Raw genomic sequence first — 17,334 nt, 5'->3', positions numbered from 1 at the left:
ACTGATTTATTAGACATTTGTTTTTCACCACAAAATCCTCTGAGTCTGGCATTATAGGTCTTACAAGTCTTCTTACGGAGGGTCTTAGGTTAAATCATTCAATCCTTCTATGAGTCAGTCAGTCAATCCATATACACTCTATGGACATAAGTATTTGGCCACACCTGTTAATGATTGAATTCAGGTGTTTCAATCAGACCCGTTGCCACAGGTGAATAAAATCAAGCACCTTGCCATGTAGTCTCCATTTGCAAACCTTTGTGATGCAAAACGGGTTCTTCTGAAGAGCTCAGTTTAGAATATCTTTATTATTGCATCAAGGAATATGATCATTAAAATCAATGATAATTTTACTAACTAAGAACTGTGTCTTTTATATGCGACAAACTCAGGCTAAATTGCAAAGACTCTGTATTTATTATCATTGTAGTAATATATCCTTTAGTTATTTTAGTTATTTTAAGATACTTTTGAGTATTGTTAAGTGCGTATGTTGGGGCGATAGTGGCAGCAGTGTTGGGGGGCCTCATATCAGAGTCTGCTTAGGGCCTGACTTTGGCCAGGGGCAGTCCTGGATCAAACTGTCCTTCAATGAATAGAGTATCTCAGAATCACTGTATCATGTTACTATTGGTATCTTGGATAAAATTGTATAGTAGCGGTGAATACACTAGATTCTTATTTGTTGTGATTATTCTTGCTTCATGAAGTGCTGCAAAGTGTCCTCCTTTTTGGTGCTGTGAAAATGGCCACCTTAACATAGCTTAACAACCCCCAAATGCTGTGAGATGTTCAGGGTCTCAATTTTGAAAAGGGCTTTGGGAAGTGGGTCATAAAGTGAATCACCAAATGGTCTCAGAAATCCATGGCTTTTAATTGCATCCTTGCTTAAATGATAGTAGAAAGGAATGATGTTGGCCACACCATCTCCAGCAGAGTGGGTGTAAATGTTAATAGCTGACCCTTACTGGGGAAACTGTGTTACTCATGCAGAACAAATAAAAACTCCCCATGGTTAGCCTTAAGATTAATTACCCAAATCAGCCTCTATTAATCATGCTGACTCACCGTCTCACTGCATATGTGTGTGTGCATGCTTGTGTATTCAGGTCCTGAATCAAAGATAGTCCAGGAACCACTCAATACGCACACAAGTGATTACCTCTGTGTGCCCCTGAAGGCAGAGAAGCAAAAAAAAAGACACCAAATTGAGCTCATTCTGCCCATTTCTTTCCAGCATACTCTTATTTCATTGTGCATTCAATAACGGTGAGGAAGCAAAACACTGCTGGAGGGCAATAGAAAGCAAGAGAAATTGCAATTTGCATATTAAAAATAGGCTGTAATTTCTTTGCGCTTTCACAAAATAAGATTGATGTCTCCTAATTGGGGTATAAATTCAGGAAAACAATGACTTTAATGTGGGGAACTTGCTTTGAATAAGTGTTGTTTGTTCAGGAGAGGCTCCTCTCCTGTCGTCACTGCAGCAGCATCAACCTTTCCGATAACCACTTAATGACACACTGAAGTGTATCCTCCAGGATGACTCGCTACTGTAGAATGAGTTTCTCACTCTGGTTTCACCTTACATTAACACAGTCACAGCTCTCGGAGGACTCCTCCTGCCTCCTGAGGAAAATGTTCTCAATTCATTTTTTCTAATATTTAATTTTTACTTATAGTTTCTTATTTCTCCTGTAACTTTCCTTATAGACTTCTGTATGAAATTGTCTTTTTTTTCTTTTTTTTAGTAGGTAAGAAAAACACCAGAGTGAATTGTTTTATTTATACTAGTCAAAATAAAGTTATAAGAAAGGTTTTCTAAATCAGTGGTTCTCAACTTGTGGGTTGGGCCTCAAAAGTGGGTTGTGACTGTGCTACTTAAAGTCTATGAAACTCTTCAAAAGGACATTTTTTTTTTTTGTCTTTTTCATTATTCTCTGTTTGTAAGAAAAAAAAACCCTCCAAGCCAGTGTTACCCTATACAACAAGAACTGACACAAGTTATTAAAAGTTATATAATTTTTTCAACCATAAATCGTAGCCTCCTCCTTGTTCCAGTTGAAGCTAGCCATTGTGCCATTCCGATGATGCTATCCATGCCTTCGAAGACCTTTTGGAAGAGTTTCTAGCAAGCCTGGAACTTGGGTGACTTTTCAGGGACTTTAAAGATGTGGTGATCCACACCAGTAAATCTGAAATTTAACACCTTTTTCTACATTTTTTTTAAAGGTTTATTTTTGAGCATTTTTGTGCCTTTATTTGATAGAGGAGGATAGTGGATAAGGTCAGAAACAGGTACGAGAGTGGGGGAGAGACATGTGGTAAAGGGCCTCAGGCTGGATTCAAACCCAGGTTGTCCGCATACATGGGGCACACCTTAACCACTCGGCCACCTGCGCCCCTTTCTATGCATTTTTAAGCAATTTTCTATCTTGTATTGCCACTAGCCTGAGTGCTAACAAATGCTAATGGCCATATTTTTGCTTTGTGAGGGGCTGTCAACCAAGGTCAGGCTGCTTTCTATCATCACGTCATGCTTTGTCCAACCGTGCTTCCTTAAACACTCTGATCATTATAAAGACAGGCTGAATAGAGCAAAATGGAGAGAAAGATAGAGCCTGTGATGTGTCACTTTTAAAAAATAGATTTTACCTCGGGCTTTTTGTGCCTTTATTTATAGAGGAAGACAGTGCATTAATTCGGAAACAGGGATGAGAGAGTGGGGAGAGACATGCTGGAAAGAGCCACAGGCCAGAATCGAACCCAACCCATCCACATACACAGGGCGCACCCCAAACCACTAGGCCATCTGTGACCCTCATATGTCACTTGTAATTTAATATTTAGCAGTAAAACTAGCAGGAACAACAGCCTTAAGTGTCAAAGAGAGGCTGTGTATTACCATTTGCTGAGCCATGTTCTGAGTTCACTGAAGGGCTAAAATTATGTGCCTGTTTTCCACAGCACAGTCAGTCCAGAAAGTTTACACCACTATTGGGTTAGTACTTGGTATTGGCCAATACCCAACACCTCTAGTATCGGTATCAGGAACGAGAAAATGGTATTTGAACATGTCTAGTTTTTTTTTCTTGAATTCCTGACCTGGTATTTCTTAAGTTTCATGTTACTACATAAACACTGACACCGGTAAAATGTCCTAAATAAGAAAGTACGGACACTGAGAAGAGTCACTGCATTCATTTATTCTATAGTAATAAAAATAATTGAGGACATATTTTATCAATAGTCTGTTTAGGGTGATTACAGTCTAATTTCAGTATATTCAGTGAACTTTTAATGATCAGGTTGGAAATAACTAACAAATAATTAACTAACCATTTTTAGTTGCCGGGGGTGATTTTTTGTTGATGTGGCATTGAAACAATTCTCGTTATCATTTGGTTTTTACTGTTATTGTAATTAAATTTTTTATTGTTTTTTACATCATTAACAGCAAGACAAAAGCCAGAAGGTTTTGGCAACACACATTGTACAGTCCCCACTAAGGGTGGTACTTAAACAAACAAACAAACAAACAAACAAACAAACAAACAAACAAACAAACAACCCCCCCAAAAAAGAAATAAAAAACAAAAACAAAACAAATGCCACTCTTTGGTACAAGTGTCCATAGTCCCCCTTACCCCCCCCCCATTTCCTTAACTAACAATCTGTTTACAAGTCCATTTCATTAGTTAACATAATCTGTTTACAGATCTATATATATACCAACGAATATTGTTACATATTAAGAGGTATATCTCCTTACATACTGATATTAGTTTGCATCATTATTACTTAACTTTTCCTTTATCCTACTTTCCCCCCTCTTTCTTTTCTTTATCAAAGCATGTATGTTTAAAATGACCGTTTCCCACGGGGCGCACCGGTGGTTGAGTGGTTAAGGCGCGCACCATGTACGCAGGCGACCCAGGTTCGAGTCCGGCCCGTGGCACTATCTCCTGCATGTCTCTCCCCGCTCTCTTCCCTGTTTCCGCCTCTATCCACTGTCTCTCTCTCTAATAAAGGCACGAAAAAGCCCAAAAATAAATCTTTAAAAAAAAAAAAAAAAAAAAGACCGTTTCCTGTGCCCTCTCACATGGTCTTAAATCCCTAATATAGGCCATAAATGCTTTCCATGTCTTATTGTGTTTTTTTGGCTATCACTTAATCTAGCAATCATATTTTCTAAAGCTGCTGTTTCTGTCATAACTTTCAACCACTCTGTGATCTCTGGCTGCTGTGGATTCTTCCAGTTACACAGAATTATCCTGGCTGCTACCATGCATCCTGTTATTACCAGTGCTGACTCTGCTTTCGTAACACCTACAGGTATTATAGATTTGTCTCCTAACAAACAAAGTTTTGGAGACTCAGGTATAGGCTGTTCCAGCCAGTCTTCGAGACTTTTCAGCACCAGCTTCCAAAATGGTAAAACCATGGAGCAGCTCCATATAGCATGGAAAAATGTGCCTACTTCATTTTTACATTTCCAGCATTTATTATCCTTTGCTAAGCCCATTCTACATCATTTCGAAGGTGTAAAATAATATCTATGTACAATCTTATAATGAATAAATTTACTTCTTGCATCTTCTGTGGCCCATCCTACATTTGAGATAATTTCCTGCCAAAACTCTTTCCCAAGCTCCATATCAAGGTCCTTTTGCCATATTAATCTTAAACTTTCACAGATTCCACTGTTGTTATTTCTTATAAAATGCTGAAGCAGATTGTTGAGTACTAGGGGAGTTTAAAAATTCTTCAATTTTATTATTTTGTTCTTTCTCTACTCTCTTTAGCCCAAAAGTTGATCCCATGCTACTCCTCAGCTGTAAATACTTCCAGAAATCCCCTTTCTCATTCAGGTTATATTCTTTTTTCAAGTCTTCAAGTGACATAAATGAACACTCTATAGAAATCCTTGACGACATGTATCCCTCTTGCCAGCCAGGTGTCCCAAAGGAGATTTTTTTTTACCTATCCGAATTGATGGATTGTTCCATACTGAGGAGTAGTTCTGTTTATATGGTGAGACTCCTAGGGATTTATATGCTTTTGTCCACGCCCATTGCAAGTGTTGTAGAATTAAATTCCCTCCTATCTGTTTTCCTGTATCTTTTTGTGATAATATTTCAATGACTCCGAAAGGTGCTGTGATGGCCTTCTCTATGTTTACCCACACAGGGTTAGACTCATATTTTGTCCAATGTCTTACTAATTTATTCATCTCAAATGCTGTATTATATAGTTCCATATCAGGGAACGCTAATCCTCCACTCTCTCTTGAGGCTAATAGCTTTTTAAAAGAGATTCTGGGCTTTTTTCCATTCCACAAAAAATCTTTTATCATAAGATTATATCTTTTAAAGGTTCCTTCAGGAATATTAATGGGAATCATCATAGAAATACAGTTAACTTGTGGAGCAACCACCATCTTTATGATATTCATTTTTCCCCATAAGGTGAGATTTATTAATTTCCATTTATCCAAATTTGTCTTGATTTTTAGCAGTAAGGGAGTCATGTTTATAGAGATTATGTTCTCTAAATTTGGACATAACTTAATGCCTAAATATTTAAGTCCTACAGGGACCCACTCAAACTGAAATGCACTGAGTGTAGATTGGTTACACCCTCTTGATATTGGCATACTTTCGGATTTTTTCCAATTTATCTTATATCCTGATATTTTTGAGAAAGACTCTATAGTGAATAAAACATTAGGCATCGACATAGCAGGATCTTTGATAAGTAGTAAAATATCGTCCGCATATAGAAACATTTTGTGTTCCTCCCCTCCTTGTAAGACCCCTTTAATGCTATTGTCTGCTCTGATCGCAGCAGCCAGAGGTTCAAGAAAGAGTACAAACAATAAAGGACTGAGGGGGTCGCCTTGCTTGGTTCCTCGGCCAAGTTTGAAGCATGGTGATCTCACTCCGTTTGTTAATACAGCTGCCTTTGGATCTGAATAAATTATATCCACCCAATTGATAAAATTCTCCCCACTTCTAAATACTCCAAGCGTGTGTCGTAAAAAACCCCATTCCACCCTGTCGAATGCCTTTTGAGCATCCAGTGAAAAGGCTGCTAATCGTGCTTCATCGTGTTTAAGTTGTATAAGATGTAACAATCGCCTGACATTGTCTAAGGAAGACCTTCCTTTTATGAATCCCACTTGATGAGGATGTATTAAATATGGTAGGATAGTTTCTAACCTCATAGCCAGGATCTTTGTTAGAATTTTACAATCCATATTAATCAAACTAACAGGTCTGTAACTTCCTGGATCAGTGGGGTCTTTATCTTTTCTTAACAATAAGGGAAATCAGTGCTTCATTAAATGTTTCCGGTAGTTTGCCGAGTTAAAAGGATTCCTCATAGACACTTGATAAAATCGGGGCTGGTCTGTCGACGAACTTTTTATAATATTCGGAGGGAAAGCCGTCCAGCCCGGGTGATTTCCCAGCTGACATTAATGAAATAGCTTTTTTAATTTCCAAAACCATTATAGATCTGTTCAGACATTCTCTCTGATCCTCAGACAGTTGAGGTAATTTGATTTTTGAGAAAAAAACTTTGATATTCAGTCTCTACTGGATTTACTTCTGATTTATACAAATGGCTATAAAAATGTGTAAATACCCTATTAATATCTTTTGTTTTTGTCAACAGCTCCCCTTCCTCATTTTTAACAGCTGGTATATAACTATTTTCTTTCTGACGTAACTGTCTAGCAAGGACTTTCCCTGATTTTTCTCCACTCTCATAAAAATTACTCTTAAGTCTAAACATGGCATACTCTGCCTTTTTCTTGTATAGTTCATTTACCTGAAGTTTCAAATCACATACTTGTTTAAATAAAAGATCTGTAGGGTTTTGGAACATTTTTTTCTCCAACTCTTTAAGTTGAGATTCAAGGTCTTTTACTCTTTGCATTTCTTGCCTTTTTTCCCTACTGGAATAGGCTATTATTTCCCCCCTAATATAAGCCTTAGAGGCCACCCATTTTCCAATTTTATCTGTTGACCCTATATTATCAGAGAAGAAGTTTTCAAGTTCCTCATCTATTAATCTGATAAATTCTTGATCCTGAAACATAGAGATATTTAGCCTCCATCTGTTTCTTTTAACCCCCTCTGGCTCCATTATTAATCCTAAATGTACTATTGCATGATCAGCCAATAGTATAGGTCCAATGAGGCAGTCAGACACATTCTCAACCTGGTCCTTAATAACTAAAAAATAGGCTATCCTAGAATGTGATTTATGTGTATGACAATAGAATGTATACTCTCTTTCCCTGGGATTAACAAGCCCCCATACGTCCAGAAGTCTGAGGTCTTTCATCAGTAATTTATTCGCAATTCTGTCTTTGGGAACATTATTAGAAAAAGTGGATTTTATCAAGGTTCCCATCCAGAACCTGATTAAAATCTCCTGCTATTATTGTGTGTCCCTCACTTATGTTCCCTACTAACCTATTGATTTTATGAAAAAACTCTGGATTTTCAATGTTTAGGGCATAAATATTACATAAGTCAACTTTTTTCCCCATCAATTCTGGCTTCCAGGCACACCATCCTCCCTTCATCATCCTTTTGCTCTTTGGTAATAGTCAAATTCAACTTCTTATGCACCAGGATAGCCACTCCACGTTTTTTTTTACTTGAAAATGAGCTATAATAAACCTGCCCAACCCAATCTCTTTTTAGTTTTGCTGCCTCTGAGTCAATCAGGTGAGTCTCCTGAATAAATGCTATTTGGGCTTGCTGGGCTTTCAGATATGATAAACATTTCTTTCTCTTTATGGGATTTTGTAGACTGTTAACATTCCATGAAACAATTCTAATGCCACTAGCCATTTCTGGTAGGATTTACTTGCCTCATCCTGAGGTTCACCGAGAGGGTAGAGAGGGTAAGGACTATAGCAAATGAAAATACTGGAAACCTTTGATTTAAAACCGAGCTGCCTGCAAAATATAAAACACTTAATAATTCAAAACATCCCCAATACAAAAAACTTTGACTAAACAACTCAAAACTAAAATGAAATTCTACGTCCTCCTCCTGTTGAATCGAAACATTTTGCTTGTTGAACATAAAACAATCCACCATTTCTGAACAACTGCGGAGCTGTTTTACTCTGCATATGATTTTGGTACTTTTTCAACACAAAACAACACCATGCATGCACACGAGAAGCCAAGACGTGACAGAAGGCAATAATAACTCACAACAAAAATGTTCTTGATCGCATATACTGCCAGGACGAAAGGGATCACGTAAAGCATTAAGAAATCTCGTCTTCCATGTGCTGCTCATATTCAGATAACTAAAATTTGATTTAATTCTGTTCTAAACAAAGAGAGATCTTTGACTTCACAGATAAGACATTATTGTCAAAAGCAACAGTCATTTAACCTTTTAACACTTCTTCCAACATTACTGTCACATCTTGATCTCAGTTAATAGCTCAATTCTCCATGGACCAAAACCATCTTCTGGACATTTCACGGTTTACACCTGTTTACCTACATGGCTACACACCATCTTGAATTATTTTCTCACTAGTGCTATTTTTGTCTGTTCTTCATTTTGCACTTACTGGTAAATCTCTCAGGAGAGCTGGTGTGTTCTGTGATGACTTCATGACTGTAGCAGCTCTCTCTATATTTCCATCCTTTTCCCTCTTAACGGATCTCTATTCATCTCTCTTTCTCAATTCACATAAACCCAAAAGATCCCCGATCACCAAAAGTCTGCGGCTATTTCTGCCAGTCGAAAGAAAGATTTTCATTACAGCTGTTGCCTAGTGCTTTGCTTGTGGCGTGATTGTAGGATCTTTGTAAACATGATAGATAGAAAATGGTCTAGACATGTCTACAGTTAGGATTGGCGAATGTAGCAGTTAATATATCTCTCTTGTGTTGTGTGATGAGTCAGGCATAAACTTTCACTTTTGGCACCAGCACACGTTTTATTCTGATAACAGAAGCTTATTAGATCTCTCACAGCCACTCCTAAAGTAATTAGCACCAAAAATGCAGAGACAGCGCATTACAGACTGGCTTGGAGCAGATGATAACTAAAAACTTCAATTATCGGCAATGGCAGATGTAGGTCATGTGACCTTAATGACAACTTTGATTTTAAACTTATTAATGTTGACCAGAAAATTTATTTTGTGTCACACCACCATAAAATATCATCCCATGCATCTGCTGTAGGAAAGAAAATCTTGGTAAATTAGGAAACTCGCGGTTGTTTTCTTCCTATCTGGCAGTTTTGGCAGTGACTCCGGCAGCACTTTTGCTGCACTGCCACAATCCCATGATTGCAGTTGAAAATAACATCAACTTAGTGCAATGCTTGTCATGAAAAAAACTGTTTTCACGGCGTTAGAGCTTTGAGAGTGGAGGCGGCATGAAATTTGCAGATTCAGAAATTTAACATTGACCTTACTTTTGATTGATTTGTTTGTTGTGAGTGAACCGAAATAAATTTTGTTCATTCATTCATTCAAATGTTCTGGCCTCGTTATTTTATATGCAGAAAAACCCTTGATATTTAAATCAATCAAACTTTGTTTGGAAGGCGCCAATTCATAACTGAAGTTATCTCAAGACACTGTATGAAATTAGTTGTGAAGCTTTGATTTTAGTTAGCAAAGCAAAACAACTTGTGGACCATAATTACTCAATAATAGATAAAAATAATCGTATAAATGCTTGACATTGATTTCAGAGACTCAAAATCACATCACATGAATAAATGATACTTTTGTCAGAAAAAAAAACCTTATTTGAAAGTATTTTAGCAAAGCCTATTACAAACCAACTTACCAAGGGGTCAGCATATCACAGACCGGCAATGGTGCATGAGCTGAACCGCTGAAGACTGCAGGAGACCCAGCAGATGGCGCTCATGTTACACAAAGTACCAGTCTCAAAGCGTAAACCCATATTATAGCGTTTTTTTACTCAATCAAAACAGTAAAGTAAATGTAAATATGGAATTTAGAATCATCAACACTGCTACGCTAATAAAGACTGATACCTTCATGTTCTGATAGCATCAGTCTCTCCTTGTATTCCTTAAATGACTATCTAGCATTGTGAACTCACCGCCTCCTCTTCCACCTCATCCAGGTATCCGATGAGTCATCCGACTCCCCTGAGCCGGGGCCAGTCACCTGCATGGAGCCCTTCCTGGTGCGTAGGCTGTCGTGCCGGACGGTCCAGTTGCCCCCTCTGGCCTTCAGACAGGCAGAACAGTACTACTGTGATCGCAAGTCAGAGCCAGACACAGTCACAGTCCCACCGCGGCCGACAACACTGCCACTGCGCACCCCTCCACTCATCGCCATCACCTCCGCTGACACCAGCAGGTAGGTCGATGTGTGTGTGTGTGTGTGTGCGCGCGCTTTTTGTCGAACAACATGCCTGTCAGTGGATTGGGTAATTAGAGGCAAGGAGTACAGAAGAGTGGAGTGGTTTGATGGATCGATGCAGCACCTGAGAGCAGTGACGGGGGACTCACACTGCCTCCTACTTAAGTATCTGATACTCATCTCACAGGTTGAAAAGTGATTATTAAACATTTACTGGTGGTTATCATCTGGGAATTGTGTATCATTTAAATGCTTGCAATCATGTTTCCTTGGTAACCATCAGAGACATTTGCTCACCAGCGGCCCCAAATGAGAAATCAGGCAGAATTTGGATTTCTTTCTCACAATTTTGGGAAAGAAGGGAAGAAACAGGAAATTGTTTCAGAAACTTAAACTCTGCTCTGTACTGAGAGATTATGTGTACTGACAATTTAATAGAAGCTTTACTGTAAAATCTCCTTGTAGCTGAACTTTCCATTAAGGAAACATGTCTGAGATACACAGAGCTAAAAGGTTTAACATGGTTCAAGAATTACCACCAAATTATTCGAACGTTAAGATCCTGAGAGGAAGGTATGAAGTGTCGTGATTTTGGTGACCCTGGTAGACAGAATGGGACAGTTTGTTTTAACTATTTTTTTTACAACAACAAAAAAGAGTCTGTTTTATTTTAGAAGTCTAATATGCATCTCACAATGAATCTTTAGCTAGTAGCTATAAAAGGGTTTTTTTGGTTGGCCCCAGATGATTTTCAGGTCTCAAATGGTACCACAGCATACTAAAGTTTGGGAAAGGCTGGCCTGGACAGCTAAAGGGAAACAAGACTCTTGAGGAGTCATGTACTGAGCTAAGAGGCTAACTGAGCCCCTTTAACAATTAAAAAATTCTTCTTTTTGTCACAATCATGCTTTTTTTTTTTTTTTTTGAAATGGTGACATAATATCAATTACGAATGCAACCAATGACTATTCCTACAGTCGACTAGTCCCCGACCATTGAAACGATTAGTTGATTAGTCAAGTGTTGTGTTGTGGGATCTCTTGATAACTTTGATGGCTAAATTGTTATTTTTTTAACTAGCAGCTGAAAAAAAAGATCTTTGACATACTTACAAACATGTATGAAATAAAAATAAAGTAAGTAAGAGTTTCAAAAATGTATTTAATAACACTTTGTTGCTTATACTATTAAACTTTTATTTCAAGCAATATTTTTGTCGAGGTTTTAACATCATTAGTGTTGAAGCAAAGTTGAATGGTTTTCTTTTACAAATGTAAAGTGTAATTATTGTATGCTGGTTCGAGTTTGCTCCACTGTTTAAGTGTTGACAAGTAGTGAAAGAGATGATGTGCATCACTCACTATGTAACGCGTTCACATCAGAGGTAGAAAATTGGATGAGGAAAAAAAATGCCCCAGTAACGTTATACTATTGAGTTAGAAGACGCAACAAACCAATCATTGACAATAAAATTTGATGGCGATGGATGCCATCATTGATTATTGTCGACAACGGCGTTGCATCCCTACTATCAATCAAATAAACCTTGTACAATAAACAAGCGAATGTGAACGTGCTGTCACGAATGAGCCTGTTCTATGAAATGGCTCCTTTTCGTTAGCCATGCAGCTAGCTCCCATTTGAGTGCTAGTTTTCTTTCCTCCATCCTTAGTCATATTCAATCTGCATTTAAAAAGCCAAAATGGTACCAAATGCAGAACCATTTGGGAGCCAAACAACCAGCTCAACTGCTTAGCCAAATGATCTGGATCTCTTAAGGAGATGGATTTACCATCACAACAGACGAGACTGGACGGACATCAACTGAGGAAATACAGGCAAGATCAGAGTGTAAATGCACTGAACTGTGATAAGCTGTACTGAGGCTTTTTTTCATTCCAGCCTGCTGCCATTCTGCATGCTTTTTTTTTTTTTTTTTTTTGCCTGACTATTTTACTATTCTTCACACAAAAGTATTTTTTCACACTCTGAACACTTTTCATATTTTTAAACAGCTCATAAAATGGCCTTTTTGGACATGTTTCACTGTGAAGAAATCACTTCTTGCCCCCATTGAGAGTTCTCCGCTGCTGTACAGCATTATCTGCAAAAGACCTACAGACAATATTTAAAGCATTTGCCACATTGTTTTTGAAACAGGAAGATAAATATTTAGCATACATGGTTTGCATTAAAATAATAGAGTTTAGTTGCATCTTGTGGTTAGGTCTAGCAAGAAAATACAAAAAGTGCTCCCTCAAGCTAGTATTATGTTTTATCAGGGCTTCAGTCAAACCATGGCTAACTACTTGTTTGTAGCTTAAACCAGCTCTTTTTAAAGTAGCAAAAACATAACGATTGTGTTGAAATCACTCATTCAGTCACTACACCACTCCTCACTGCCTACATAGGGAGTACTCCATAGTGGACTTCATAAGATGTTCTCACAGTGCATTTCCATGACAGTAATGTAACTCAGCTGTGCCGTTTTCACACCTTGAGACATTTATACTGATCAGGGAGCACAGCAGGAACTCCTCATACACAAACATTCAGGCATGCACACACACACATCTGTGCTCCCCTGCTGGCTTCACTGATCCTGTTTTTGCTTCTGATCCTTTATGCTTCTGTTACTACCTCTGAAGTCAAAGAGAAGAGGGAGGATCATCCTGTCCCCCCTTTATGCCTCTGCATTGTTCATAGTGAAAGCAAAATGTCATAGGGGCATAAATACCTGGGCTTTAAATGGCACTGAAAGTTTGGCTATTGTGAACTCATGCACACAATCAAAACAAAAACACACTTTCAGGTGCTACTCCATTTAATTGAAAACTGATAACTGGCACTATTAAATCATTAAAAAGCATGTGCAAGCAATAACTAATATTACATAAGTGTATTTTCACAATAGAATTGAAAATAGATGTAAAGTGCTGTATTAAAAATAAAACAGTGACACATGTTTGCACGACAATTAGTTTATTTATGCATGCAGATTTTGCGATTGTCATTACCACAAGAATAAACTAACATTACAGGTCCCAAAATCCTTTCAGGTTCTTCAACTTCTTCTTCTTATTATAATATTATGAGAAGACTGACATATAACAATACAGAAGGTGGCCATATGATATCTTTAAGACTGACCAGGAAGAGTAGGTAGAGTGGGTTGTCTCACAATCCCCAGGTTGTGGGTTTGATCCCCAGCTCCTGCAGTCACATGTCAGGGTATCCTTGGGCAAAACACTTAATCCCAATTTGCTCCCACTGCTGCATCAGTGGCATGTAGATGGGTATGGATGCAACTGAGTGGGATTGTAATAGATCAATTACTACTGGCAATTTAAAATTACTGGCGTGGCAGCTAGTGAAGAAACAGAGCTAGTCCATGATCCATTTGAATTACCGTTCCAACCCCTCCTCCTGCTCTGTGCACCACTTGGGGCCACACATGATCCGCAAATGGATGAGTTTCTCATAGCGGTGTTAGATTATTAAATGCTGCTGCTAAATACCTGTGCAGTACTTCCAAAATAATGTAAATGCTTTTATTATTATTGTAATTGTAGCAATGCTGTAAATGAGAGTCTCAGTAAATTGATTAGGAATATATATATATATATATATATATATATATATATATAAAATATAAGGTTAGTTGTATGACAGACCACTGTGTTATGAACCACCAGGCCAAATTTCAGTCATGATAAACATCTCTAAATGTAAAAAATTAGGCTTCAAAATGATGAAAAATGAGGCAGGAATATCTGCTCTAGGGGTGTACTGTTGGCGTGTCAGGTGACTGAGCTAAAGCCATGCCCACTTATCTAAAAATCAATCCTGTCAAACTGAAAACAAATGCTTCTGATCAGAGCACAGCTGCCTCCCTGGCCGGAGCAGAGAGACAGAAGTTGTGGATTAAATTTACTGTTTTCTGGCACAAATCTCTCTGTTATGATGCTTCTATTGACCTGTAGGCCACCCTGACTGATGGGAAATTTACCTCACAATAAACAAAACACAGCATGTAAATGGCTGTTAACCTTCAATGAAGGCAGTGACATCAGTAAACAACAGACTTGATGTTAGAGAGATGAACTGCTTGGTGATTTCATGTCGTTGTCATGTTAGGGGGGTGGGTTAATTCCCCATCAAGACTGGTGATGTCGTGAGCTCAGATTTTTTACCTGCTCCAGGTAAACCAGAGAGGTAAAAGGTGAACAACTTTCTAACAGTCTAAATCCAAAATTCAGTCACATGTAGCTCTCAGTGTTTTCACATGCCTACAGCAACCTTATTCCGACATATCTAGTGTGTTAAGACACAAAGTTTGGATTTCACTTTACAAGGACTTTAAAGATGTGGAACCCAATAAAATGCATGGACATTTGATTTGAAGAGCTGTTCAAATGCAGTTTGAGTCAGAGCTATAACAAACTGTACATAAGCACTGATAGCCTATTCAGTACAAAAGGATTTGTTTAAACATTTCTGAAAAGACCTGAATTGCTTTGAATTCGTGACTTTCAGCTGTATAAAGGATACATTTTCCACTCATGTATTTTGTTCCAAAATTAAAAAATAGTGTCAAATCCGTCATCACACCCCTACTGCAGGCCAATAAAAATGGACCATTAGCCAGCATTTGACCCTCAGGCCATGGTTCTGATACTCTTGCAGTGCTCTATCTAATGAGTACTTTAGGACACATCAGTGATTCTTTTTTCCAAGTGATATTACACCAATGGAAACACACATTTGGAGACTATATATATTTTCTATCAGTGAGATAGCCCTTTATCTTGCACAGAAGGTTGTTATAGCTAAGGTCATTGAGTGCGCTGTTAAATGATATCATAGGTAGTTCAGTGTGTTTCTTTGTGGAGGGAAAAATCTCTGATTGTTATGGTGATGGATTACCTTTACGAAACATCATAACTCCCAGGTCTCTGCATATTGAGTTTGTGAAATTAGGAGCAAGCAATGGCCGCCTGAAAGATGGGACATCAATAACGGTGTGATCTAGGAATTGGTTGGCAGTAATTCAAACAGCATAAATGTGCTGTCAATGAGCAACATGCAAACCACTGCCTGGCTGATTACATTCTGTAAGGACTGTGACTCATCAAATAACAAGGCCTGTGGATTTATTTCTGTCACCACTGTCACTTACAAATCTTAACAGGGAACGCAATTCAACATTTGAAACCTGACAAACAGGATGAAGGCAACCTCACAGGAAATTGCAACAAAGATCTGTCGTTTATGTTCTTAAAAAGACACCAGTATTTTTCACAGATGGCTCCTTTTTTGGCATTAATCTGCAGTATTTCTGTAGGTTCATGTTTTAACTATAATTATTTTGACTTTTTGTGACTTTCTTGGTTCAAAAATTGTAAAAAGCTGTGCTTTAAGTATGCACTTGCAGTCTGTCATGCTGGAAAACATAAGAATACAACAGCTGAGAGAAGAATCACACCCAACCCGCTGGAGATTGTATCAGAGGATTTCGATAAAATGAGGTTTGGCAGGCAGACATCGAGTCTCCAACCAGCTTGATTCTCGGAGGAGGGACAGAAACAAACATACCAAAAAGTGTTCTGTATCAAAGACAGCTAGTCCAGTGGGGGAGCCATAATTTTACTCAGTGAGCGGCCCAGAAATGTATCCAGACAGTTGGAAATAGCTTATAAACTCAGTGGTCACACCTATCTGTCAGTGGAAAATCCCCATTGTGTCCCGGGTTAGTAATGTACCCTGTCAATCAAACAGAAAGTGGTGCTTCTCTGCGTGGTCTTTGATAGTGATCGCATGCTTCAAAAGGCTCTGTATCTCCATCACCATGCCTCTGCTACCTGCATAACACCTTTCAATGGCTCATCATGTGCTGTATGGGAAAGATAATGCACCAGCTTACTTGTTCCCGTCTTGGATTTCTCTCCGATTTTGTCAAGGGTGATAGGAGCTGCAGTGTCTCAGTCAGGGGAAAAAAACAGTTGACAAAAAGAGCAGTGAGGTACATCTTATTAATAAGACTCAAGCTTGTTAATGCTGCTTTAATTAGAGAGTATATTACAAACAGACAGACTTTAAAAACAGAGGAAAGTGTTATTGACTTGAGGACTTCTAGGAAAACAAGAAAGGCTTGCGTCACTAAGTGCAAAATTAGAAATTCAGACAGGCAGAACAGTTTTTATGGCAACTCTGATACACAACAGGACTGAAATAGTTTCCTCTGTGCTTCTAAATTATTCCTTGATTATCAAACACATGCTCATTTGTGGAAATCTTTTTTTTTTAAATTAATCTCTGACATTTTTATGTATTTAGATGCGTAATGGGCTACATTATTCTTAACATTTTTACCAACAAAACTCCTGGCCATGATAAAACACAATCTAAACGGAATAATTTACCTGCAGTCATGTTGATAATGCTGAGGAGAAAGGCTGCTCTGCCTCTCTGAATAGAACTTTTACATGAACTTTAGAAAAGGGCAAACATTTCCCAAGTGTGTTTAACTGACCCGTTTGTAAAAAATCCTGTCACCTTGGCTTGAAAAGAATGGGGTAAATTGAAAAGGGTTGTGTGGTTATGTGACAAGGAAGACTGTCTTCTCTTCTTCTGACAGCTGGTATTGACTGTTTTTAATAATTTGCATCATCTTTCTTTCACAGCCTTTCTCATAAGACTTGAAGTGTTTCCGTCATCATTTGAAAACATAACTCATAAAACTCAAAATCCAATATGAAATCACAGTGCACCTAGGTGTAATATTGTAAAGGCTCATGAGCATTTTCTTGGTTTTATTGTAAGTCAGAGCAGGGTGCAAATTGCTGAGCAGGATGGGGAGGATTTCCCCCCTTTGGGTTCTGATTTCCCCCCCTCTGATGATAAATTTTCACCCCCGGGGGAGGGGGGGGGGGTACGTT

General features: G+C 38.3%; 1 protein-coding gene across 2 annotated transcripts in view; it reads left to right on the top strand.

Moving 5' to 3' along the window:
- pde4d (phosphodiesterase 4D, cAMP-specific) overlaps positions 1–17,334 on the top strand; it is a 386,351-nt gene that overhangs the window by 66,188 nt on the left and 302,829 nt on the right. For both annotated transcript variants that reach the window (XM_041787609.1, XM_041787610.1), the window contains exon 3: positions 10,155–10,393. In XM_041787609.1, the coding sequence (XP_041643543.1) occupies positions 10,155–10,393 (239 nt within the window). The remainder of the gene's footprint in view (positions 1–10,154; positions 10,394–17,334) is intronic.

This window comes from Cheilinus undulatus, linkage group 5, assembly GCF_018320785.1.
Source record: "Cheilinus undulatus linkage group 5, ASM1832078v1, whole genome shotgun sequence".
NCBI lineage: Eukaryota > Metazoa > Chordata > Actinopteri > Labriformes > Labridae > Cheilinus > Cheilinus undulatus.
This window is presented reverse-complemented; position numbering and strand designations above follow the sequence as displayed.